The 24816-nt window shown below is 33.7% G+C and overlaps 1 protein-coding gene across 4 annotated transcripts in view; it reads left to right on the top strand.

The window, feature by feature from the left end:
* Positions 1 to 24816, top strand: part of TP53BP1 (tumor protein p53 binding protein 1) — a 125678-nt gene that overhangs the window by 30532 nt on the left and 70330 nt on the right. For all 4 annotated transcript variants that reach the window (XM_074289426.1, XM_074289425.1, XM_074289423.1 and 1 more), the window contains exon 12: positions 760 to 2131. In XM_074289426.1, coding sequence (XP_074145527.1) covers positions 760 to 2131 — 1372 coding nt within the window. The remainder of the gene's footprint in view (positions 1 to 759; positions 2132 to 24816) is intronic.

Raw genomic sequence — 24816 nt, 5'->3', positions numbered from 1 at the left:
TAATTGAAAGTCTGTTCAGCTCTGTCTAATAAATATTTATTAGACTGACACTTACTGTTTGATTGTGAGTACTTTGGATAGTGGCTGGTCTGGATTAAACTTGACCCTGGATGTTGACTCATGTAGATTTAATCCTGGGTGGTATTTTGCGGTTCACAGTTATTCCTCATTCACAGTGCTCCTGAAGCTCAGCTAAATTTTATACTGTAGCACTGATGTGTTGTCCTCATGGGATCATGAAGACCAAAAATGACCAAGGGATGAAATGGACTTAATTGACTAGTAGTACTTGTTATGACATCCAGAATTCACTAAATTCTACTCTGTTTGAAATGCTGTTACTAATATAGAAATTCCCAATTTATGGATTGAATGAGTTAATTCTCATTGAAGAAATTTTGTACGCCAAGCTCATGAATATTATTGAAGTTTGAAAGGCATTTGGTATTTAATTAGCTATCTCTCTTGTATGGTCCCTATTTTTATTAGAACTTTGCTTCACTGAGCCACATCTCTGGACTGTGTTGTCTTCTCAGAGTAGTATAATTTTCACTTGTGGAATTTCAGCATTTTGGGGGAACTAAGTTTTTTGTTCTGCTAAAAAAGACTGGTAATATAACAATCTGAGATTTTTTTCTAGACTTAGTGTTTTGGTTCCTAGTTTGAATAAAAGGGATATAGATTTCTAATGTGAATTACAGGTGAATAAAGAAATATGAATGTGAAGAAAAAATGATAATGTTTATTACTTTTTCTTAGGATATTTTTATTCCATCTCCAAGTTTGGAGCAGGGACCAAATGAAGAAAAGAATACTGAAGACAGATGCAATTCCTCTTTCACAGTAGAGTGCTCTAAGACCTCACAGACTGAGGAAGAGAATCCCACTGAGGATCTTGGACAATCACTGACAGCAGAATCTTGTAAATTGGTGCTTTCTGCTAGTGATTGTAGTCAGTCTACAAAGATGGAGAGTTTGAGCTCTCAGCAAATTGATGAAGATAGTAAAAACACACCGATTGAAGATACTGAACCTATATCTCAAACTCTGGAGTCTAAATTTTATTCCACAGAAAATTCTACTACACAAGTGAACCAAACAAAAGGCAGTCAAGAAGAGCTGAATGAAAACTGTAAAAACACAGAAGATGATGTAAAAATTACAAATGAAATTAACATTTCAGCTACTGAATGCAAAACCAGAGAAGAGATGGAACATGTTTGCATTGATTTTACATGTGATTCAGGAAGCCAAGTACTTCTTTCTGAGGATCTTCCATCTGAGAGTCTTCCATCTGAGGCTCTTCCATCTGAAGCTCTTTCATCTGAGGCTCTTCCGGCTGAGGCTCACTTAAATGATTTAGATCAGGAGGTCTCTATGGAGGCTAAAGAATATCATACAGAGGAGAAATCTTCAGTTTCTGAGGTTGAAGAAATTCCTGAAACCCCTTGTGAAACTCAAGAGGAAGAACAGAAAGAAGAGAAAGAAAAGACAGAGAGTAGTCCAATCCATCTTTGTCTGACTCAGACTCAATCACCAGGACTATGCCTTCAAGAGAAAATTCCAAATCAAGAGTGCCAAAAAGTCATGGAAGTTAATACCAGTGCTAGTGGTAGTGATTCGCCAAAAAAACTGCAAGTATATGAAGAAGAATTAGAACAGAAAGAACAAGAAGCTTGGAAGGAGACCACCTTAGAAGGTGGTGGTGTCATTATAGAAGAGAGAGTCACAAAAGGTGAGTCCCCAACTGATGTTCCCTCTCAGTCTTTTGTGGGAAAAGAGGGACACGAAGATATCCATTCTTGTGTGGATATTGATCCAGGAATAGAATCATGTACTAAGAGCAATCCAGATGCTAAGGGAGAGAAGAGCCAAGAATCTGAAGGAGGTCTGAAATCACCAACTGAAAAGGAGAACCCTCATCAAACTTCAATTTCTTTAGAAAGAATAGATGATGTACTGAGAACTGAACAGGAGAAACAGCTGCCACAGTCTCCAGAGAAAGCAGATAAATTGTTAATAAAACATTCACAAATGGATACTGAAGAGGAATTTGGAAGTGAAGTAAAGGCCCAGCAGCTTGAGAAAGCAGTTGACCACAGTCCACAGAGCCCCTGTGAAAGCTCCAATGGTGAGTACAATTTATAGATATGAATGTAAACCATTTGGCTCATTCAGCTGATAGATAGGGAAACTTAACTAGAATTGATTTTTGAGATGTGGAAATACAAAGGGCTGAAGGTTATTATTGGAGCTAATGCTAAACTTGGACAAATATTAATAAAGAGGGAATAAAAGCAAATTTGTTTGAACCTGATGTCTACTTCACTATAATCCTGCCTGCCTTGTAGTCATAAAAGTGCTTGAATTTCACAATGTAAATTATACTTGTCTTGCTTTTATTTTAGGTGAAGAAATTGTGGGAGGGGGGATAAGAGAGCATAGTTATACTGTATTTTCAGTTGAATTGTCTAGAATAATAATAATTCATTTGATTATTCTTCATAGTAGAACTACTAACTGTTCCAAATTAAATAATTTGCTAATTGTTGTTTTCCCTTTAGGAGTTTTAGACCAAGCTCCCAAATATGATTTCACACACACACACACACACACACACACACACACACACACACACACATGTATTTTAGAAATTAAGAGTTGGAAGATTTGTTATGGTGTATTCTCCACACTTCTTCTGGGATCCATTTTGGTATTATAAATTATTTCGAATATTGAGAGACTTTAGTAAATAAGGGTATATTACTTTTATGTGTCGTCATAGTGCTGAGATATTCTTAATTTTCCAGAGGTTATGTTAGTGGGATTATAAACTCTGGCAAGTCATTCTGTGTCAAAAAAGACTTCCCATTGCTGAAAGGTTAATTACTAAGTAGTTCTTTTTTTTTTTTTGTACCCAAAATCATCTATTAAGGTATAAAGGGGACTGCAATCTGTGAGGATGGATAGTGTATTTTTGCCAATAAAATCATGGATCCTTGAGGTTTAAATATTAAACATTAATATTTAAAGTCGTGCTATGTGAGAGAGCGTAATTGGAAAAATACTATTTGTAAGGGATCAAGAACTGATAACATAATGTCTATAAAGCTGGTTCTAGAATGACTAAAAGTAGATTTCAACATTTGGACATTTCCATGATATTAATTAGATAAAAAGACTCTTAAGAGTATAATTTAATGAATTTAGACCAGTTATGATAAGAGATACTAAGGCACTGTTTTGATTGTGAAATCTAATGGTCTTTTTCTCAATCTTCATCTTTTTTCACCTCTTTCTTAAATGTTTGACACATCACCTTTTTAATACTTTCTCTTAATGGTTTCCTCCTACTTGTTATACCTTTCCTCATTCTTCTTTACTAATTTTGCCTTAGGGTGCATCTTCTCCCCATAGGTGTCCCATAGGATTCTTCTAAGCCCTTTCTCTTACCTTTTTATATTACTTTACTTGGTCATCTTACTGGCTCCCATGGCTTTAATTAAAACTTCTGTGTTGATGATTCTCAGATCTACCCATCCTATTCTAACTTCTCTCCTGACCTTCATTCTTGCATTTTCAGTTGCCTTTTAAACACTCTAAACTAGATGTCCACTAGATATCTTAAACTCAGCATGTCCTAAACAGAACTAGTCTTTTTTTACTTCTAAATTTCCCCCTCCCCCACCTTCCTTTTTATTAATGAGGGCACCACAGTCTTCCTAGTCCCTCAGATTTGAGACCTAGGAGTAGTGCTGGACTTCTCCCTATCTCTCACACTCCATATCCAATTTGTTGCCAAGCTTGTTATTATCATCTTTGCAACATCTCTTGAATATCCTCTTCTCTCTTTTGATACTGCCACTGTTCTGGTGCAGACCTTCATTATCACTTTATGCTTGGAGGATTATAACAAAAGCCTACTGGTGGGTCTTCCTGCCTCAAATCTCTTCTTCTTCTAATCTTTTTTCATCTCTTTTGCAGTATCTTTATCCAGGTCATATCCACTAAGTATGGGTATCATCCCCTGAAGACTCTGCCCAGAACTCTTTCCTTCTTCCTTTATGGTACTTTGCTTGGTGATTTTTTTTCAACTCCAGTGGTGAATTTAGGTTCAGTATGAAAGAAAACTTTCAAAAATTTCAGTATGAAAGAATGAAATGAAAAGAAAGTATGAAAGAAATGAAAGAAAGTATGAAAGTATGAAAGAAATGAAAGAAAATGAAAGTATGAAAGAAATGAAAGAAAGTATGAAAGTATGAAAGAAAGTATGAAAGAAATGAAAGAAAGTATGAAAGAAAACTTTCAAAAATTAGACTAATGAATCAAGGTCAAAATGGAATAGGTTGTGGTAGGATAGGTTACTGAAGTCCTGTTCACTGGAGATCTTTAAATAGAGCCTTGATAGACTTGATGACCACTTGTTGGGATTAAATTATAGATTTAGCTTCATGCTTTGGAAAAAGGTTGAACTTGATGACTTTTGAAAAATTCCTCACAAATCAGCTAGTCTCTGGTTTTATTACTTTTATATAACTAGGATATTGTGATATGCTAGCAATATACTATTTTAGACAAAAAAGAACACAGTGTTGAAGATCATTAGGAAGATTATTTAGAAACAAAGTAAGCAACTTTATCCTATTCTTATAATTCTATTTGCAGCTCTCTGATTGTTGCATTTAATAGACAAGTAGTACTAAAAAAATGTTCAGAGAAGGGCAGTGAAAATGATTAAGGAAGTATAGAGTTTTAGTTATGTAAGAATAATCTAATAAAAATTTTAAAATTTTCAATTGGAAATCTCTTTGATTTTCAGAATTTCTATTTTGGTGTTTAAATTTATGGTTTTCTAGTTTTTTTAGTTGCATTCCCATTTCATTGATCTCTTTGATTCTTTAATTTGGATAGACAAGGGCTGAAAAATCTGCTTTTGCTTGAAATCTGCAACAATATTAAGACAGTGGGTGAGGTGAACTTGCAGTGGGCTGTTGGGTATTGTGGTGAATAGAATATTGGGCTTGGAATTAGGAAGATCTGACTTCAAATCAATCTTGGACACAGCCTAGCTGTGTGACCCTGGGCACTCTTCTTGCCTCAGTTTTTTCATCTGTAAAATGAACTGAGAAGGCAATGGCAAAACACTACAGTAACTTTGTTTAAAAAAAAAAAAAAGCTCCAAACGGAGTCACAGTGTGTCAAATAAGACTGAAACAGCGAATTTGAAAATTCTTTCAAATTCATTGAAATTGAAAATTCTTGAAAATAAAGGCGAATTTGAAATTCTTTCTTTTTTTTTTATAGCTTTTTATTTAGAAGATATAGGCATGGGTAATTTTTCAGTATTGACAATTGCAAAACTTTTTGTTCCAACTTTTCCCCTCCTTCCCCTCCCCCCTCCCCCAGATGGCAGGTTGACCAATACATGTTAAATATATTAAAGTATAAATTAAATACAATATATGTATACATGTCCATACACCTATTTTGCTATATAAAAAGAATTGGACTTTGAAATAGTGTACAATTAGCCTGTGAAGGAAATCCAAAATGCGGGCAGACAAAAATAGAGGGATTGGGAATTCTATGTAGTGGTTCATAATCATCTCCCAGAGTTCTTTTGCTGGGTGTAGCTGGTTCAATTCATTACTGCTCTGTTGGAACTGATTTGGTTCATCTCATTGTTGAAAATGGCCACATCCATCAGAATTGATCATCATACAGTATTGTTGTTGAAGTATATAATGATCTCATGGTCCTGCTCATTTCACTCAGCATCAGTTCATGTAAGTCTCTCCAGGCCTTTCTGAAATCATCCTGCTGGTCATTTTTACAGAACAATAATATTCCATAATAGTCATATACCACAATTTATTCAGCCATTCTCCAATTGATGGGCATTCACTCAGTTTCCAGTTTCTGGCCACTACAAAGAGAGCTGCCACAGACATTCTTGCACTTTCAGGTCCCTTTCCCTTCTTTAAAATCTCTTTGGGATATAAGCCCAGTAGTAACACTGTTGGATCAAAGGGTATGCATAGTTTGATAACTTTTTGAGCATAGTTCCAAATCATTCTCCAGAATGGCTGGATGTATTCATAATTTGGAATTATTTCTAATAAATAGTGAGAAAATTTATTTAGCTTAGCTTATTTAGCTATTTAGCTTATTTAGAATCTTAGTATCCTACAAAGAAGGGACAGCCTTAAAGCTTAAAAGATATAAATTTAGACCAATAAAGGAAGTAGTACTACTTTACAGAATACATTAATTTATAAGATAAGTTAATAAAAGAAGTAATTGGAGCAAAAAAAAAAATTGAAGTGACCTTAAGATTAATTTAAATAAGTTCTTTGGATTCTAGGCTAAAAATAAATCAGTTAGTTATAATTGGCATATCTATATGACCTTGTTTGAGGAGGATATAAATTATCATGCTCTCCCACAAATTATTTTTTGGTATTACTATCAGACACAAAATAATTAAATTAAATGGGCTGTTAGTCTGACCCATTATGGGAATATTTTGTATTATTAGATAGATGGCTTTTATTGATGTATAAGAACAAATGGTGACCAGCTGTTTTTTATCCCACCAAAGGATAAAAGAGGAGGAAAGGAGCTTATATTTAACAAAAAATTAGAGATAAAAGAGAGCTTTCCATCAGTGTTCTCAACACTGGATTGGCCTAATGAGTGAGGTTGTGGTTTTACTTTTCCTGAGAGTCTTTAGAAATATAGTAAATTTCCAAATTCCTGTGGTATTAAATTTCTCCCCATTTTCCTACTTCTAATACTTCTTTATTCTATAAGAGAAGCTCATTTAAGGTCAGTTTGCTAGCATATTCTATGGAGACCTAGGAAAGAAAAAACTTTATGGTTTTCATTCTAACTTTAGGGAAGAAATGCTGTAAGAGGCCTGTAATATAGCAGTTATGAGTAGACATGGAAAATTTTAGTAAGCTCAATGCTAAAAGGCATTCTTTAATAAATAGTCTGTTGTAATAGAAAAGGTTTGGATTTGAAATCAGAAGATCTGATTTTAAATCCTGACTGTATTAATTACTATTTATGTAACCTTGGGCAAATTATTTAATTAATTTGAGTCTCATTTTCCTTATCTGGGGAGAGAGCTAAACTAAATCACTAGGTCTCAAGAGTGTGAAGTGAAAAATCTCTGAGATCCTTGAAGTCAAAATTATTTTTTATAATAATGTTAAAATGTTTTAATTTTTAATATGGTATATATTTTGATAGGTATGACTTATATAAACAAAAACTCTTGAGGAGGATTTTCAGTAATTTTTGAATATATAAATGGATCCTGAGACTATGAAGTTTGAGACCTGTTGCATGCACCAAATCTTATCTATAAGTTTACTTCCAGCACTAAATCTATGATCCATTGATCAAAATAATAGTTCACTGTATGCTTGTTGAAGAAAACCAAAATCTGAGAAGAAATGGTTTAAATATTACAGGGTTTTTGTTTTATACTCTTTTTATTTAGTTTTTAAAAATCTTAATTCATGTGAAAGAATCACTTATTCCTTTATATTTTTATTATAGAATCATAGTTTTTAAATAAAAGGTTACCAAAGATTTATTTTCAGAATTATAGCACTGTGAAGGTAGTATCCAAATAAAAATTTCCAGTTATTTGTTGAAAAGACAAAAGAAATGGCTCACATAAAATTCCACATTATTTTAGAAAGAAATAGTTTGTGTTCTAAGGTTGATAAAGCTTATCTTTTTTCCCTTTATCTGTGGACATTTTGTGTCAATTAAAAGGGCAAGATTTGTTTTCTTTTGTCTTTTGTAAATACATATCTAACAGACTAAAGTAACTAAAAGATAACAATCATCTGAGAAAATTTAGGGAAAAAAAATTCCTGTAATCAATTTTTAGAGAAGTTTGTAGACCTTAGCTTTTTTTTTTTTTTCCTAACTTAAATTGTACATATCTTTGATAAATTCAAGAAAGTTTAAGGTTGAAATGCTTCTTTCACTCTATGAAATTTGGAATGAAAATTTGATGGCTTTTGAATTATAAACAGATTGTATTACTAGTTTCCTTACAAAAGGACTTAAAACACTTTCATAAAATATTTATACTTTGGTGAACTAATCTCTTATTGGTTATATATTTTCTTTTCACCTGGACATCTTGAGCACTAAACATTATTTTAAAATATAAATTTCATATATCTTAGCTCATTGGGCATGATTATTGAAGTTAAGTTTAATTTCCAGATAGAAAAAAAGAAGAAAAAAAAAGGTGAAATGATAGCATTTTGTGCTATTACAACAGCTTTTACCCAGGCTATTATTTATGAGATATATGCAAAAGTAAATATTTTGACTCTGATTATTTGCCATTTCTAAAGAGAAGTTTAATTGATAAAAGCAATCATCATAACAAGGAGGACAAAAAAGCCTAGAAATTGTTCTAGCCAGCAAACTATTTTGTTGTTCAGCACATTCTTTTAAAGAGTAAGCTTATTTGTAAAATGTTATGAGGAGAATGAGGGAAGATTCTGTGTAATAGTCTCACAAAACAATAAAAGATGGAGGGAAAACCAATCTGTAAAAAGTTTGGCCTGACACCTAGGTAAGCCTGATCATCTAAATAATGTTAATAGAGTGGAGGGGGAACAATTAGAGGTGAAATGGAACAAATCCAATTTTCTTATTGATTTATTTTAATTTAATTAATTAAATTTAATAATCTTCAGTATTATTATGCTCATAATTTTAAAACTCAAAACATTATATTCCATGAAGAAGTGGAATGGGCATTAAAGAAAATGAAATTGGAAAAACTGGTTTGTTATTTAGTTATATCTACTGCTTTGTGATCCCATTTGGGATTTTCTTGGCAAAGATAGTTGAGCATTTTTTTCAGCTCATTTTAATGATGAAGAAATCGAGGGGTTAAATGATTACCTCCCTCTAAGTGTCTGAGGTCATATTTGAATTCAGGTCTTCTTGATTCCAGGCCCAGTGCACTATCCACTGTGTCACCTATCTGCTCCTATATGGTACCACAGAATTGTTTTAATTTCCATTTCTCTAATCAAGATTGATTTAGAGGTTTTTTTTTTATTTTTTTTAATTTTTTTTTTTAAACTATGATTATAGATAGCTTTGATTTCTTCTTCTGAAAACTGCTTATTCACAACCTTTGACCAAAAACGACTCTATAAATTTGACTTTGTTCGACATGTATTTGAAAAATGAGGTCTTTCAGAAAAGCTTGCTGTATATTTTATACCACAGTCTGCTTTCTTTCTTGTTTTGGCTGCATTTATTTTGTTTGTACAAAATTGCTTTATGTTTTACTTCCTGCAAACCTCTTTGTTGTTTGATCATAAATTCTTTCCTTATTTGTGGATCTGACAGGTAGAATTTTCCATGCTTCGCTAATTTCTTTATGATATTATTCCTTATGTCTAAATCATGTACCCATTTTGATCTTATTTTGGTGTACACATTGTGAAATGTTGGTCTATACCTAGTTTTTGCCAAGAGAAAACTGCAGTTTTCTCAGCAATTTTTGTCACATAGTGAATCCTCCCCCCGCCCCCTCCCCCAAGCTTGGATCTTTGGGTTTATTAAACACTAGATTATTGTCATTTCCTATTGTGTATTGCCTTTCACTGATCTGACACTCTTGTTTCTTAGCCAGTACCAGATTATTTTCATGATTATCACTTTGTAAGAGTTTGAAATCTAGTACTACTGCATTGCCTTCCTTCACTTTTTTTTTTCCCCCATCGTTGCCTCAATATTCTTGACCTTTGTTCTTCCAGTTGAATTTTATTTATTTTTTTTTCTAGCTCTATCAAATAAAACTGGTAGTTTGATAAGGCACTGGGATAAGTAAATAAATTTAGGTAGATTTGTCATTTGTATTATATTGGATTGGCCTACCAATTAATATTTCTCTAGTTATTTAAATCTGTATTTGTGTGAAAAGTGTTTTGCAATTGTGGTCATATAGTTCTTGGGTTTTCTAAAGGCAGCTAGACTCCCAAATATTTCTATTGCCTTCATTTATTTTAAATGGAATTTATCTTTTCCTGCTGGGTTTTGTTAGTCTATAGAAATGCTGATGATTTTTGTGTATTTATTTTAGTCTCCTGTAACATTGCTATATTTGTTAATTATGTTGACTAGTGTTTTAGTAGATTCTCTCAGGTTCTCTAAGTATACCAACCAATGTATCATCTGCAAAAAAAGTTTTGTTTCCTCATTTACTTCAATTTCTTTTCTTTTCTTTTTCCTTCCTTCCTTCCTTCCTTCCTTCCTTCCTTCCTTCCTTCCTTCCTTCCTTCCTTCCTTCCTTCCTTCCTTCCTTCCTTCCTTCCTTCCTTCCTTCCTTCCTTCCTTCCTTCCTTCCTTCCTTCCTTCCTTCCCTCCTTCCCTCCTTCCCTCCTTCCCTCCTTCCCTCCTTCCCTCCTTCCCTCCTTCCCTCCTTCCCTCCTTCCCTCCTTCCCTCCTTCCCTCCTTCCCTCCTTCCCTCCTTCCCTCCTTCCCTCCTTCCCTCCTTCCCTCCTTCCCTCCTTCCCTCCTTCCCTCCTTCCCTCCTTCCCTCCTTCCCTCCTTCCCTCCTTCCCTCCTTCCCTCCTTCCCTCCTTCCCTCCTTCCCTCCTTCCCTCCTTCCCTCCCTTTTTTTTCTTTTTGTCTTATTTCTGTAGCTAGCATTTCCAGCACAATATTGAATAATGTGATAATGGTCATTCAAGTTTCACCCTTTATCATACTAGACAGGCTTTTAATTTATTCTCATTAGAGATAATGCTTGCTTTTCTCAATTTATTTCTGTTTCCTAGTGTTTTTAATAGGAATAAGTGTTATATTTTGTCAGAAGTGTTTTTTGCATCTGTTGAGAAAATCACAGTTAAAGGATTTTTGTTGTTTTTGTTATTTATGTGATAAGTTATACTTATAGTTTTCCTAATATTGAATCAGTACTGCATTGTAGCTGCTGTATTCACTGTGCCATATAGCTGTTCCACCTGTTTGTTTGTTTATTTAAAGTAGTTTATATTATATAGTATTAGGATTAATTTTTCTTTGAATGTTTGGTAGAGTTTGCTTGTAAATCCATCTGGTCCAAAAGAAACTTAATAGGCTTTAAAAGCTTTTCTTTTTAAGATAAACATCAAAAAAAAAAAAAAAAAAAAAAAAAGATATACATCCCATGGTTTAGGTATCAAAACCCTATTTGTATCATAGAAGGAATTTGGTAGGACTCATTCTTTATCTGTTTCTTTTGTGTTGTTGTTATTGTTGTGTTGTTTCTGTTGTTGTTGTTGTTTTTATTTTTGCTGATGCAACTGGGGCTAAGTGACTTGCCCAGGATCACACAGCTAGGAAGTGTTAAGTGTCTGAGATCCAGTTTGAACTCAAGTCCTCTTGACTTCAGGGCAGCTGTTCTTTCCACTGTACCATCTAGCTTCCCCACCTATGTTTGTTTAAAGTAGTATTAGGATTGATTGTTCTTTGAATGTTTAGTAGAGTTTGCTTGCAAATCCATCTGGTCCAAAAGAAACTTAATAGATTTTAAAACCTTTTCTTTTTTAAGATAAAACATTCCATTTCCACTTCTGTTACACACACACACACACATACACACACACATTCATTTTTTAAAAAACATATTTCCTCATGAATCATGTTGAGAGAGAAAAATCAGAACAAAGAGAAAAACCATGAGAGGAAAAAACCAAGGAAAAAAAAAGTGAACATAGCATATATTGACTTAGATTCAGTCTCTATAGTTCTCTCTCTTATATGCAGATTGTGTTTTCCATCCAAAATTTATTGGAGATTTCTTTGGATTACTGAATCACTGAGAATCAAGTCTTTCATAATTAATCACACAATCTTGTACAATGTACAATGTATTCCTGATTCTGTTAGTTTTGCTCAGCATCAATTCATGTAAATCTTTTCAGGTTTTTCTAAAATTGGCTTGTTCATCATTTTTTATAGAACAATAACATTCTATTATTTTCATATTTTATAACTTATTCATCCATTCCCCAATTGATGGGCATCTGCTGAGTTTCCATTTCCTTGCCAACATAAAAGAGAACTGCTATAAACATTTTTGCACACCTGGATCCTTTTTCTTCTTTTATGATCTCTTTGGGATAGAGACAGAAGCAACACTGCTAAATCAAAGGGTACGCATTTTTATAGCCTTTCAGACAGTTTAGAATTGCTTTCCAGAATGGTCAGATCATTTCACAACTCCAACCAACAATGTATTAGTGTCCCAGTTTTCCCACATCCCCTCCAACATGTATCATTATTTTTTCCTGTTATCTTAGCCATTCTGAGAGGTGTGAGGTGGTACCTTAGAATTGTTTTAATTTGCATTTCTTTAATCAATTGTGATTTAGAACATTTGGAAATTTTTATTTAAAAAAATATTTATCCATTTAATTTAGATGGTCAGTTCTATTGGCATATGATTGGATATAATACCTGCTAATAATTACTTTAATTGGTTATGATTCATCCTTTTTGTTGTTGTTGCTGGTAATTTGATTTTCTTTCTTTCTTGTTTTTTAAATCAAATTGACCCATTGTTTATCTATTTTATTCCCTCCCCCCCATAAACCAGTTTCTAGTTTTATTAATTCAGTGTTTTGTTGTTATTATTTTACTTTCAATTTTATTAATCTCTCCTTTGGTCCTCAGGATTTCTATTTTGGGGATTTAAAATCTGTTCTTTTTCTATTCTTCTAGCTGCAAACTAAACTTTCATTTTTATTAATTTCTTCTTTGATTTTTTCAGGATTTCTCTTTTGATATTTAATCGAAGATTTTTAATTTGTGCCTTTTTAATTTTATTTTTTAAATAGCATGTCCAGTTCTTGATCTGTCTTTTATTGATATAAGCACTTAGATATGCAAATTTTTTTCTAAGTACTGCTCTGGCTGCATCCCAGAAATTTTAGTATATTGTTTCATGATGGTCATTATATTTAATTAAACTATTTTTTTGCGATTTGTTCTTTGATCATTCATTTTTAAAGATTAGATTATTTAATTTCCAGTTAATTTTTAATTTAGCTAAAAAGACTTTTGCATTATGGTCTGAAATGGGTGTATTGAATACTTCTGCTTTCCTTCATTTGTTCATGAGGTTTCTATGCTCTAATACCTGGTCAGTTTTTGTGGTGCCATATACAACTATTCTCCAAAAATCTTTCCTAAGTGTCGACTAGTTTTCTCTATTCTAGTCATTAAGCTAAATGCTAAGGATACAGAATTGGCATTGAACCTGTCCCTCCCCTCAAGGAGCTTACATTCCGTTAGGAGACATGCATATGTACCAATTATTAAACCCCAAACACTCATCTCTTCATATCTAATTTTTCAAAAATTCCATTTAGTTCCTTAATTTCTTTCTTATTTATTTTATGGTTAGGGTTATCTAGGCTTGAGAGGAATAAATTGAGATCCCTCACTAATATAGTTTTACTGTTTGTTTCCTCCTGTTTCATTTAACTTGAATTTTAAGAATCTGGATTCTGTGCCATTTGGTGAATACATGTTTAATATTGATATTACTTTATTTTCTCTGATACCTTTCAGAAAAAGTAGTTTCCTTGATAATCTCTTTTAATTAGATCTGTTTTTCTTTTTGCTTTTAAGATCATGATTTCTAACCTAGTCTTTCAGCTGAAGTATAATAGATTTGGTTTCAGCCCCCCCCCCTTTTTTTTTTTTTAATTATAGCTTTTTTATTTACAAGATAATATGCATGGGTAATTTTTCAGCATTGACAATTGCAAACCTTTTGTTCCAATTTTTTCCTTCTTTCCCCCCACCCCTTCCCCCTGATGGCAGGTTGACCAATACATGTTAAATATGTTAAAGTGTAAGTTAAATACAAAACACTGAATTAATTAAAATACTTGTACATACAATTATTTCGCTGTACAAAAAGAATTAGACTTTGAAATAGTGTACAATTAGCCTGTGAAGGGAATCAGAAATTCAGGTGGACAAAAATAGAGGGATTGGGAATTCTATGTAGTGGTTCATAATCATCTCCCAGATTTTTTTCGATGGGTGTAGCTGGTTCAATTCATTACTGCTCTATTAGAACTGATTTGGTTCATCTCATTGTTGAAAGTGGCCACATCCATCAGAATTGATCATCATACAGTATTGTTGTTGAAGTATATAATGATCTCATGGTCCTGCTCATTTCACTCAGCATCAGTTCATGTAAGTCTCTCCAGGCCTTTCTGAAATCATCTAGGTTCTTTTTTTGATCATGGCTCTCAAGTATCTCTCCATGATCTATTTTTCAGGTTAGTTTATTTTTCCTGTGAGATATAAAACACTTCCTTCTAATTTTTTTTTTGTCCTTTTGATTTTGTTTTATTTTTTCTTATGGAGTCATTTAACTTTTACTTGACCAATTTGATTTTTAAGGAATTATTTTTTTCAGTGAAGTTTTATTCCTCTTTTGCCAGTTGGCCAATGTCAGATTTTAAAGAAATTATTTATTTATTTGTTTATATTAGTAATTTAGTAATGTTTTGTACTTTTTATCACTTTCGACTTATAAGATTTTCTTCAGAATTTTTTTGAGCCTCCTTTACCAAACTGTTAATTCTCTTTTCATAATTTTCTTATATCACTTCCATCTCTTTCCCAAAATTTTCTTTTGACATTCTTATGAGTTGGGCTCTTTTAATTTCTAATGGTGGGTGGTAGTAGTGGTGGGATGTGTGTGTGTGTGTGTGTGTGTGTGTGTGTGTGTGTGTGTGTTCAAGCTTTTATGTCCTGCTCTTTTCAAAGCTAGGTCTTGGGTGCCTGTAAGTTTTAGAGTCTTCCAGAAGTGGATAATCTAGGGAGAGGTCTGATCCCCTGTTCTCCTGATCTCCCTGTGCTCTGATCTTGTACCAGGTGAGACTTCTGCTCCCTTGTGACCACATCTCCTTTCCATCCTTAAACCCATATCCAAGTACCTAATTAATTCTTGCTCTCTTGGGACCATAAGCATTCTTCTCTGTTCTCCAACTACAGTTTAGAACTGTATAATGGGCAATGGAGTTTCCAAACGGCTCTTGGTTGTAATCTTATTTGGTTTTCTAGAGGTCTTGGGAATAGCCTTCGTTTCAGTTCAGTAATCACCACGAGAACAGCCAGGTGCTAAAGTTCAAATCCTGTATTATCTCCTTCACAATCTAGTTTCCTTGCCAGGAGCTCAGGCCAGCTTTCTGGAGAGCCTTTCAGCTTGGCCTTGGTCTCAGTGGGGGAAGTGCAGGAGGCCAGCCACCATGGTGCTGTGAAATGAAGGGAATGAATCTGGCTCTGCCACCCTTCCGAGTCTGTTTCTGGTCTTTCAGAGTCAATTCTGGCTCTGAGTCCCAGTTTATATGCTCTAACCATTGTCTCATCAATTCCACTGACTTAACACTTTGTAAGAATCCTTGTTTCAGAGTTCTGGCCCATAACATCTCCCGCTTTTTTTTTTTTTTTAAGTTTTAGAACATAGGTGGTCATACCCTCCCTGACTTCTCAAGGAGGTGAGAACCCCAAAAAGGAGGTGATCATACCTTCCCTGACTCCTCAAAAAAGGGGTGAAAACACTAAAAAAGGAGGTAATCACTGCCTCCCTGACGTCTCAGGAAGGGAGATGAAAACCAAAGGAAAATGGTGACTCAAACCAGATTAGCGGGTTTCTGAAGGGTCTCACTTGAAACAGGTATACGTAAAATCTATCAACTTGGGAGGTATTACACATAATTACATAACAAACAACATGAATCAACATGAGGAATTATACATGTTCATAAGTCCTAGGCAGCAGTCTCATTATTAGCCATGCTCTTTCAGTTTCAGATGTTTCTTAGGTCTTCTCCTTTGTTTTGAGGTTTTTTTCCTGTTCCTTTCTCTCTCCTTTGGACAAAGTGAATACAGCTCATTGGCACCCATCTGATTCCTTCTCCATCTGTAGAGATCCAAGCAAACCCTTTCTCCCAAGCAGTTAACCTATTATTCCTATTATTCCCTTCCATTTACCACTTTCTGGATTTCTCCTCATCACCTGGCAATTACATTGGAGCTGCTTGCACTGGACACTGCCCTTCTGTTGGGTTAAAAAGCCTGTATTCTCCCCAGTTGTAATCTCTTTCTTCTATCTGATTGCTTCTCTGCTGATTGATTATATCAGAGTTCTCAACTTCTAATACTCTCTGGGTGTAACCTTGGCTGCCATCATGCCCCACCTGTTTTTTGTTTGAGGTCTTAGAGCTGGGCCCCGCCTTTCATTTCCCTGGATCAATTTACATTCTGAGGCCCAGTAGAAGCCTTATTGCATTTTGAACATAGGGTTTTGGGTTTTCTCTCACCCTGTCTTCTCACTCTATCTCTATGCCTAAATTGAACTCTCAGATGCCCAACTTTACCACACTGAAAGCATCGACAAGTTTCTCTGGAAGTCCCTTGCCAAGAGGGACCCTGTTTTCCCATGTTCTGCATCATAGGTATGAAAGGCATTTGAGCCCACTCTGGCACAGCATCTTATGATCTCCTCTATAGGAGCATCTTTGTGGAATCCCCATATAATTTTTCTACAAACCTCTCTCTCTGTTCTCCTAAATAATCTGGGGCTGGAAAAATGAATCAATGTGACTTTTTGTTGGTTATAGCACTTAGAATTTGATTTTATGTACTTTTTAAAGTTGTTTAGAAGGGAATGTTGGGAGAGCTCCTCTTGATGTTCAGCTCCATCTTGGCTTGCAACATTATCATTTCTATAAAATCTTTAGGAAAAAGATCTATATGTGTGGAATGTAGTTCCTTGAAGGTAGAAACTGTTTCATTTTTGTCTTTGTATTCCTAATATCTAATACGGTGATTGGAGCATACTGACAAAATGCTTATTGATTGTTCTATCATGGATATATTTGAAAACATGAAAAAGGTATACCAAGTTAATAGCTGATTCAATATAGTGGACTATTTAGAGGTTAGGATAAATGATTCTGCAGTTTCTGTTGTTTGATTGGTAATCAGTCAACAAGCTTTGATTAAGCTTCTGCAGTGTGTTAATTCCTGGTAGGTATTGGGAATATACATTAAAGAAAAAGAAAACAATAGTTTTTATAAATTAAAATGCAGACTTTTCCCCCATAAGATGTATCCCCAAAGTATTCTCTTCTAATTTCCATTTTCTAATGTGAACTATATTATATTAGTTTAAATATAATTTGGGGGGGTTATTAAATATAGGGTTATCGAGTTGTATTATTTCTGAGTTTCTCTTGTCTAGTTTGTCCTATTGACAAATCAACTTTTCTATTTTTTTTTAAACAATTCAATGGTTTGATGATTGCCACTTTAAATACAGTTTGAAGTCTGGAAGTTCTTAATTTTTTTTCATTATTTCTCTTGATATTCTAGACTTTTAGTTTTCTTCAAATGAATTTGTTTTTAATTTTATTTAGTTCTATATTTTCCTTTTGATAAATTGATTAGTATAACGTTAAATCGATACATTAACTGATAATATTGTCATTTTTGTCCCAGCTGTGAGCACAAACTATTCCAATAGCTATTTAAATTATTTAATACTGTATGCTCTTCCTTAGAAAGTATGAGTTCTTAACTATTTTTGTGTCATGGACCCTTGTGAGTCCATGGCATTCTCATGAAATTTTTTTAATTCCTTCAGAGAAAAACATTTTAAATACATAAAATAAATTACATAGGATTTCTTCCTTTTTTAATTTTAAAAAAATTTAATACTTAAATAAAAATAAGAAAAGAAAAAAGAAAACATTAGCATATATACAGGAAACCATAAGAAAGAATTCAATATAAAATAATAAATTTCTATTTCAAGAAAACCTATGTAATAAATACTACACATTATTTTCAAAGCTGCCTTTCTTTTCTTTGCTTTCTTTTGTTATTTGGTTTGCACTTTTTAACTTTATTTTTTCCTTCTTTCTCCCTTACCCACTGTAAAGAAGGCTACAATTAAGTGTGTTTATGTACACAAACAGATATTTATAAATATGTACATATACACTCATATGTGTGTGTGTGTGAGAGAGAGAGAGAGAGAGAGAGAGAGAGAGAGAGAGAGAGAGAGACTATACTGTGCTTATTTCATCCTATCATCTGTTTCTCTGAGAGTGGATAATATCTTCCATCAAAAGTCCAAGTCTTTCCATGTTTTATTTAAATATGTGCAATTCTTTTAAAGATACTTCCATATTTGTCATGTTATGCAAGAAAAATCAGACCAAAAGGGAAAAGACCATAAGAAAGAAACAAACAAACAAAAAGTGAAAATACTATGCTTTAATCCATGTTCAGTCCCCACAGTTCTTTCTCTGGATGCAGATGGCATTTTTCTATCCCAAGACTTTTGGAATTGCCTTGAATTATATCATTTTTGAGAAGAGCCAAGTTTATCACAGTTGATCATCATATTATCTTGTTGTTATTGTATACAGTGTTCTTTTGGTGCTATTTGCATCAGATCATTTAAAGACATATAAAGTCTTCACAGGCCTTTTTGAAATCATCTTGGTAATTGTTTCTTATAGAACAACAGTATTCCATAACATTCATATACCATAACTTATTCAGCCATTCCTTAACTGATGGGTACCCACTCACTTTCCAGTTCTTTGCCAGTATAAAAAGGACTGCTACAAATATTTTTGCACGTGTGGGTTCTTTTCCTTTTTTATGATCTCTTTAGGATATAGACCCAGTAGAGACACTGCTGGATCAAAGGCTATTCATAGTTTTATAGCCCTTTGGGCATATTTCCAAATTGCTTTCCAAAATGGCTGGATCATTTCACAACTCTACCAGTTATGCATTAGTGTCCCAGTATTCCCCAATGTTTATCATTATCTTTTCATTTTAGCCAATCTGAAAGATGTGAAGTTTTCTGTGTTTTTCTGGATGAAGTAGCTCATCATTTTCTACACCATAGCAATATTCTTGTCTGGATTCAGATAACATTTTTCTTCATAAGATCTTTGAAATTAAATATTTATAAGTAGTCAGAATGACTTGGTTGTTAAAGTTGTTCTTAAACCAATACTGCTATCATTGTATATAATGTTTTCTTGATTGTGATAATTTCTTGTCATTATTTCATGGAGGTATCTCAAAGCTTTTCTTTATTTTTAAAAATTTATTATTTTCAACATTTACCTTTATAAGACTTTGATTTTCATTTTTCCCATATCCTTCCTTTTTTTACCTTATTTCTCTAAGTAGCAATCAGTCTGATACAGGTTATATATGTACAGTTATTAAACATTTTTCCATATTAGTCATAATGACTAATGTGGAAATGTGAAGAATCAGAACAAAAAGGGAAAAATCATAAGAAAGAAAAAAAACCAAAAACAATGAAAACAGTATGCTTTGATTTGCATTCAGATGCTACAGTTCTTTTTCTGGATATGGATAGCATTTTTTCATCATAAATCTTTTGGAATTGTCTTAGATCATTTTATTGTCGACAGAATTAAAAGTTGATCATCCCTACAATGTTGCTGTTACTCTGTACTTTGTTCTGGTTCTGCTCACTTCATTCAGTATCAGTTCGTATTAGTCTTTTTTTTTTTTTTTTTTTTAAATTTAAATTTTATTTTATAATTATAACATTTTTTTGACAGTACATATGCATGGGTAATTTTTTACAACATTATCCCTTGCACTTACTTCTATTCAGATTTTTTCCCTTCCTCCCCCAACCCCCTCCCCCAGATGGCAAGCAGTCTTATATATGTTAAATATATTACAGTATATTCTAGATACAATATATGTGTGTAGAACCGAATTTTTTGTTGCACAGGAAGAATTGGATTCAGAAGGTAAAAATAACAGTTTACATTCATTTCCCAGTGTTCCTTTTCTGGATGTAGCTGGTTCTGTCCATCATTAATCAGTTGGAATTGGATTAGCTCTTCTCTATGTTGAAGAAATCCACTTCCATCAGCATACATCCTCGTACAGTATCATTGTTGAAGTGTATAATGATCTTCTGGTTCTGCTCATTTCACTCAGCATCAGTTGATGTAAGTCTCTCCAAGCCTCTCTGTATTTCTCCTGTTGGTCATTTCTTATAGAACAATAATATTCCATAACATTCATATACCATAGTTTACCCAACCATTCTCCAATTGATGGACATCCATTCATCTTCCAGCTTCTAGCCACTATGAAAAGGGCTGCCACAAACATTTTGGCACATACAGGTCCCTTTCCCTTTTTTAGTAGTTCCTTGGGGTATAAGCCCAGTAGTAGTATGGCTGGGTCAAAGGGTATGCACATTTTGATAACTTTTTGGGCATAATTCCAGATTGCTCTCCAGAATGGTTGGATTCTTTCACAACTCCACCAACAATGCATCAGTGTCCCAGTTTTCCCACAGCCCCTCCAACATTCATCGTTATTTGTTCCTGTCATCTTAGCCAATCTGACAGGTGTGTAATGATACCTCAGAGTTGTCTTAATTTGCATTTCTCTGATCAATAGTGATTTGGAACACTCTTTCATATGAGTGGAAATAGTTTTAATTTCATCATCTGAAAATTGTCTGTTCATATCCTTTGACCATTTATCAATTGGAGAATGGCTTGATTTCTTATAAATTAAAGTCAATTCTCTGTATATTTTGGAGATGAGGCCTTTATCAGAACCTTTAACTGTAAAAATGTTTTCCCAATTTGTTACTTCCCTTCGAATCTTGTTTGCATTAGTTTTGTTTGTGCAGAAACTTTTTAATTTGGTGTAATCAAAGTGTTCTATTTTGTGATCAATAATGGTCTCTAGTTCTCCCTTGGACACAAACTCCTTCCTCCTCCACAAGTCTGAGAGGTAAACCATCCCCTGTTCCTCCAATTTATTTATGATTTTGTTCTTTATGCCTAAATCATGGACCCATTTTGATCTAATCTTAGTATGTAGTGTTAAATGTGGGTCCATGCCTAGTTTCTGCCATACTAATTTCCAGTTTTCCAACAGTTTTTGTCAAATAATGAATTCTTATCCCAAAATTTGGGATCTTTGGGTTTGTCAAAGATTAGATTGCTATTTTTACTCACTATCTTGCCCTGTGAACCTAACCTATGCCACTGATCAACTAGTCTTATTTCTTAGCCAATACCAAATGGTTTTGGTGACTGTTGCTTTATAATATAGCTTTAAATCAGGTACACTTAGACCACCTTCCTCTGACTTTTTTTTCATTAGTTCCCTTGCAATTCTCGACCTTTTATTCTTCCATATGAATTTTGTTGTTATTTTTTCTAGGTCATTAAAATAGTTTCTTGGGAGTCTGGTATAGCACTAAATAAATAGATTAGTTTGGGAAGTATTATCATCTTTATTATATTCGCTCGGCCTATCCAAGAACACTGAATGTCTTTCCAGTTATTTAAATCTGACTTTATTTTTGTGGTAAGTGTTTTGTAATTTTGCTCATATAATTCCTGACTCTCCTTTGGTAGATATATTCCCAAATATTTTATACTATCGACCGTTATTTTGAATGGGATTTCTCTTTGTATCTCTTGCTATTGGATTGTGTTGGTAATGTATAAAAATCCTGAGGATTTATGTGGATTTATTTTGTATCCTGTGACTTTGCTAAAATTCTGAATTATTTCTAATAGCTTTTTAGCAGAGTCTTTGGGGTTCTCTAAGTATACCATCATGTCATCTGCAAAGAGTGACAGTTTGATTTCTTCATTTCCCACTCTAATTCCTTGAATCTCTTTCTCAGCTCTTATTGCCGAGGCTAGAGTTTCTAGTACTATATTGAATAGTAATGGTGATAGTGGGCAACCTTGTTTCACTCCTGATCTTACAGGGAAAGGTTCTAGTTTATCACCATTATATATGATGTTTACTGAAGGTTTTAAATATATGCTCCTTATTATTTTAAGGAATAGTCCATTTATTCCTATACTCTCAAGCGTTTTTAGTAGGAATGGATGTTGGATTTTATCAAATGCTTTTTCTGCATCTATTGAGATGATCATATGGTTTTTATTAATTTGATTATTAATATGGTCAATTATACTAATAGTTTTCCTAATATTAAACCAGCCCTGCATTCCTGGTATAAATCCCACTTGGTCATAGTGTATTATCCTGGGGATGATTTTCTGAAGTCTATTTGCTAATATCTTATTTAAGATTTTAGCATCAATATTCACTAAGGAAATTGGTCTATAGTTTTCTTTCTCAGTTTTCGATCTACCTGGTTTAGGTATCAGTACCATGTCTGTGTCATAGAAGGAATTTGGTAGGACTCCTTCAATCCCTATTTTTTCAAATAGTTTACATAGCATTGGAGTTAGTTGTTCTTTAAATGTTTGGTAGAATTCACCTATAAATCCATCTGGTCCTGGGTACTTTTTCTTAGGAAGTTGGTTAATAGCTTGGTCTATTTCTTTTTCTGAGATGGGACTATTTAGACTACTTACTTCTTCCTCTGTTAATCTGGGCAAGCTATATTTTTGAAGGTATTCTTCCATTTCATTTAAGTTATCGAATTTATCGGCATAAAGTTGAGGAAAGTAGCTGCTAACTATTGTTCTAATTTCCTCTTCATTAGTGGTGAGTTCACCCTTTTCATTTTCAAGACTATCAATTTGCTTTTTCTCTTTCCTTTTTTTAGTCAGGTTTACTAAGGGTTTGTCTATTTTGTTGTTTTTTTCATAAAACCAACTCTTAGTTTTATTAATTAATTCAATAGTTTTTTTACTTTCAATTTTATTAATCTCCCCTTTTATTTTTTGAATTTCAAGTTTTGTGTTTGTCTGGGGGTTTTTAATTTGTTCCTTTTCTAGCAATTTTAGTTGTAAGCCCAATTCGTTGGCCCTCTTTTTCTCTATTTTATGCAAGTAGGCCTGTAGAGATATAAAACTTCCCCTTATTACTGCTTTGGCTGTATCCCATACATTTTGGTATGATGTCTCATTATTGTCATTTTCTTGGGTGAAGTTATTAATTATATCTATGATTTGCTGTTTTACCCAATCATTCTTTAGTATAAGATTATTTAGTTTCCAATTATTTTTTGGTCTATTTTCCCCTGTCTTTTTATTAAATGTTATTTTGATTGCATTATGGTCTGAAAAGGATGCATTTACTATTTCTGCCTTACTGCATTTGATTTTGAGGTTTTTATGCCCTAGTATATGATCAATTTTTGTATAGGTTCCATGAACTGCTGAGAAGAAAGTATATTCCTTTCTGTCTCCATTTAGCTTTCGCCAAAGATCTATCATATCAAACTTTTCTAGTATTCTATTTACCTCTTTGACTTCTTTCTTATTTATTTTGTGGTTTGATTTATCTAATTCTGAGAGTGCAAGGTTGAGATCTCCCACTATTATAGTTTTGCCTTCTATTTCCTCTTGCAGCTCTCTTAATTTCTCTTTTAAGAATTTAGATGCTGCACCACTTGGTGCATATATGTTTAATATTGATACTGCTTCATTATTGATGCTGCCCTTGAGCAGGATATAATGCCCTTCCTTATCTCTTTTAATTAGATCAATTTTTGTTTTTGCTTGATCTGAGATGAGGATGGCTACTCCTGCTTTTTTGGTTTTGCCTGAAGCATAATAGATTCTGCTCCACCCTTTTACTTTTAGTTTGAATGTCTCACCCTGTTTCAGGTGTGTTTCCTGTAAACAACATATAGTAGGATTCTGACTTTTAATCCAGTCTGCTAACTGCTTCCTCTTTATGAGGCAGTTTGCCCCATTCACATTTATGGTTAGAAGGACTAATTCTATATTGCTTGCCATCCTATTAACCCCTGCTTATGCTTTTCCCCTTCCTTCTCTTTTACCCTCCTATCCAGTATTAAACTGGTGAACACCACTTGCTTTTCACAGCCCTCCCTTTTTAGGATCCCTCCCCCACCTTAAAGATTCTCCCCTTATTTTACCCCTTTTCCTCGAAATTACCGTATTCCCTTCCCCTTAGCTTACTCCTTCCCTTTCACTTTTCAATGAAGTGGAAGAAGTTTCACCATAAATCGAATATGTCTATTGATACATGCTGTGTTCATCTCCCTCCTTTCTTTCTCTCAGATATAATAGGTTACCTTTGCCTCTTCATGAGATGTAGTACCACCACTTTACACTTTTTTATGATATAATCTCCTTTCCACCTCTAGTTTCTAAGACAATTTATACATATATTCTTTACATATTTTTTTGACAGAAGTATAGTTCTCAAGATTTCTTTTTACTTTTTTAGAAATCTCTTGAGTTCTGTATTTGAAGATCAAACCTTTTATATAGGTCTGGTTTTTTCATCAAAAATAGATGGAATTCATTTATTTCGTTAAATGTCCATCTTCTTCCCTGGAAAACGATGCTCATTCTTGCTGGGTAAGTTATTCTTTGCTGCATACCAAGTTCCTTAGCCTTTCGGAATATCATGTTCCAGGCCCTGCGTTCTTTTAATGTGGAAGCTGCTAGATCCTGGGTTATCCTTATTGTGGATCCTCCATATCTGAATTGCTTTTTTCTAGCAGCTTCCAATATCTTTTCCTTTGTCTTGATGGTTCTTGAACTTGGCCACTATATTTCTTGGCGTTTTGATTTTAGGGTCCCTTTCAGTAGGTGATCGATGAATTTTTTCAATGTCTATTTTACCCTCTGTTTCCAGAATGTCTGGGCAGTTCTCTTTGATAATTTCCTCGAAAATGGTGTCCAAGCTCTTTTTTTCCTCCCATTTTTCAGGGAGTCCGATTATTCTCAAATTGTCTCTCCTGGA

This window comes from Sminthopsis crassicaudata, chromosome 2 (genome assembly GCF_048593235.1).
Source record: "Sminthopsis crassicaudata isolate SCR6 chromosome 2, ASM4859323v1, whole genome shotgun sequence".
Taxonomy (NCBI): domain Eukaryota; kingdom Metazoa; phylum Chordata; class Mammalia; order Dasyuromorphia; family Dasyuridae; genus Sminthopsis; species Sminthopsis crassicaudata.
The sequence above is the reverse complement of the archived record's forward strand: the minus strand, read 5'-3'. Positions and strand labels throughout refer to the sequence as shown.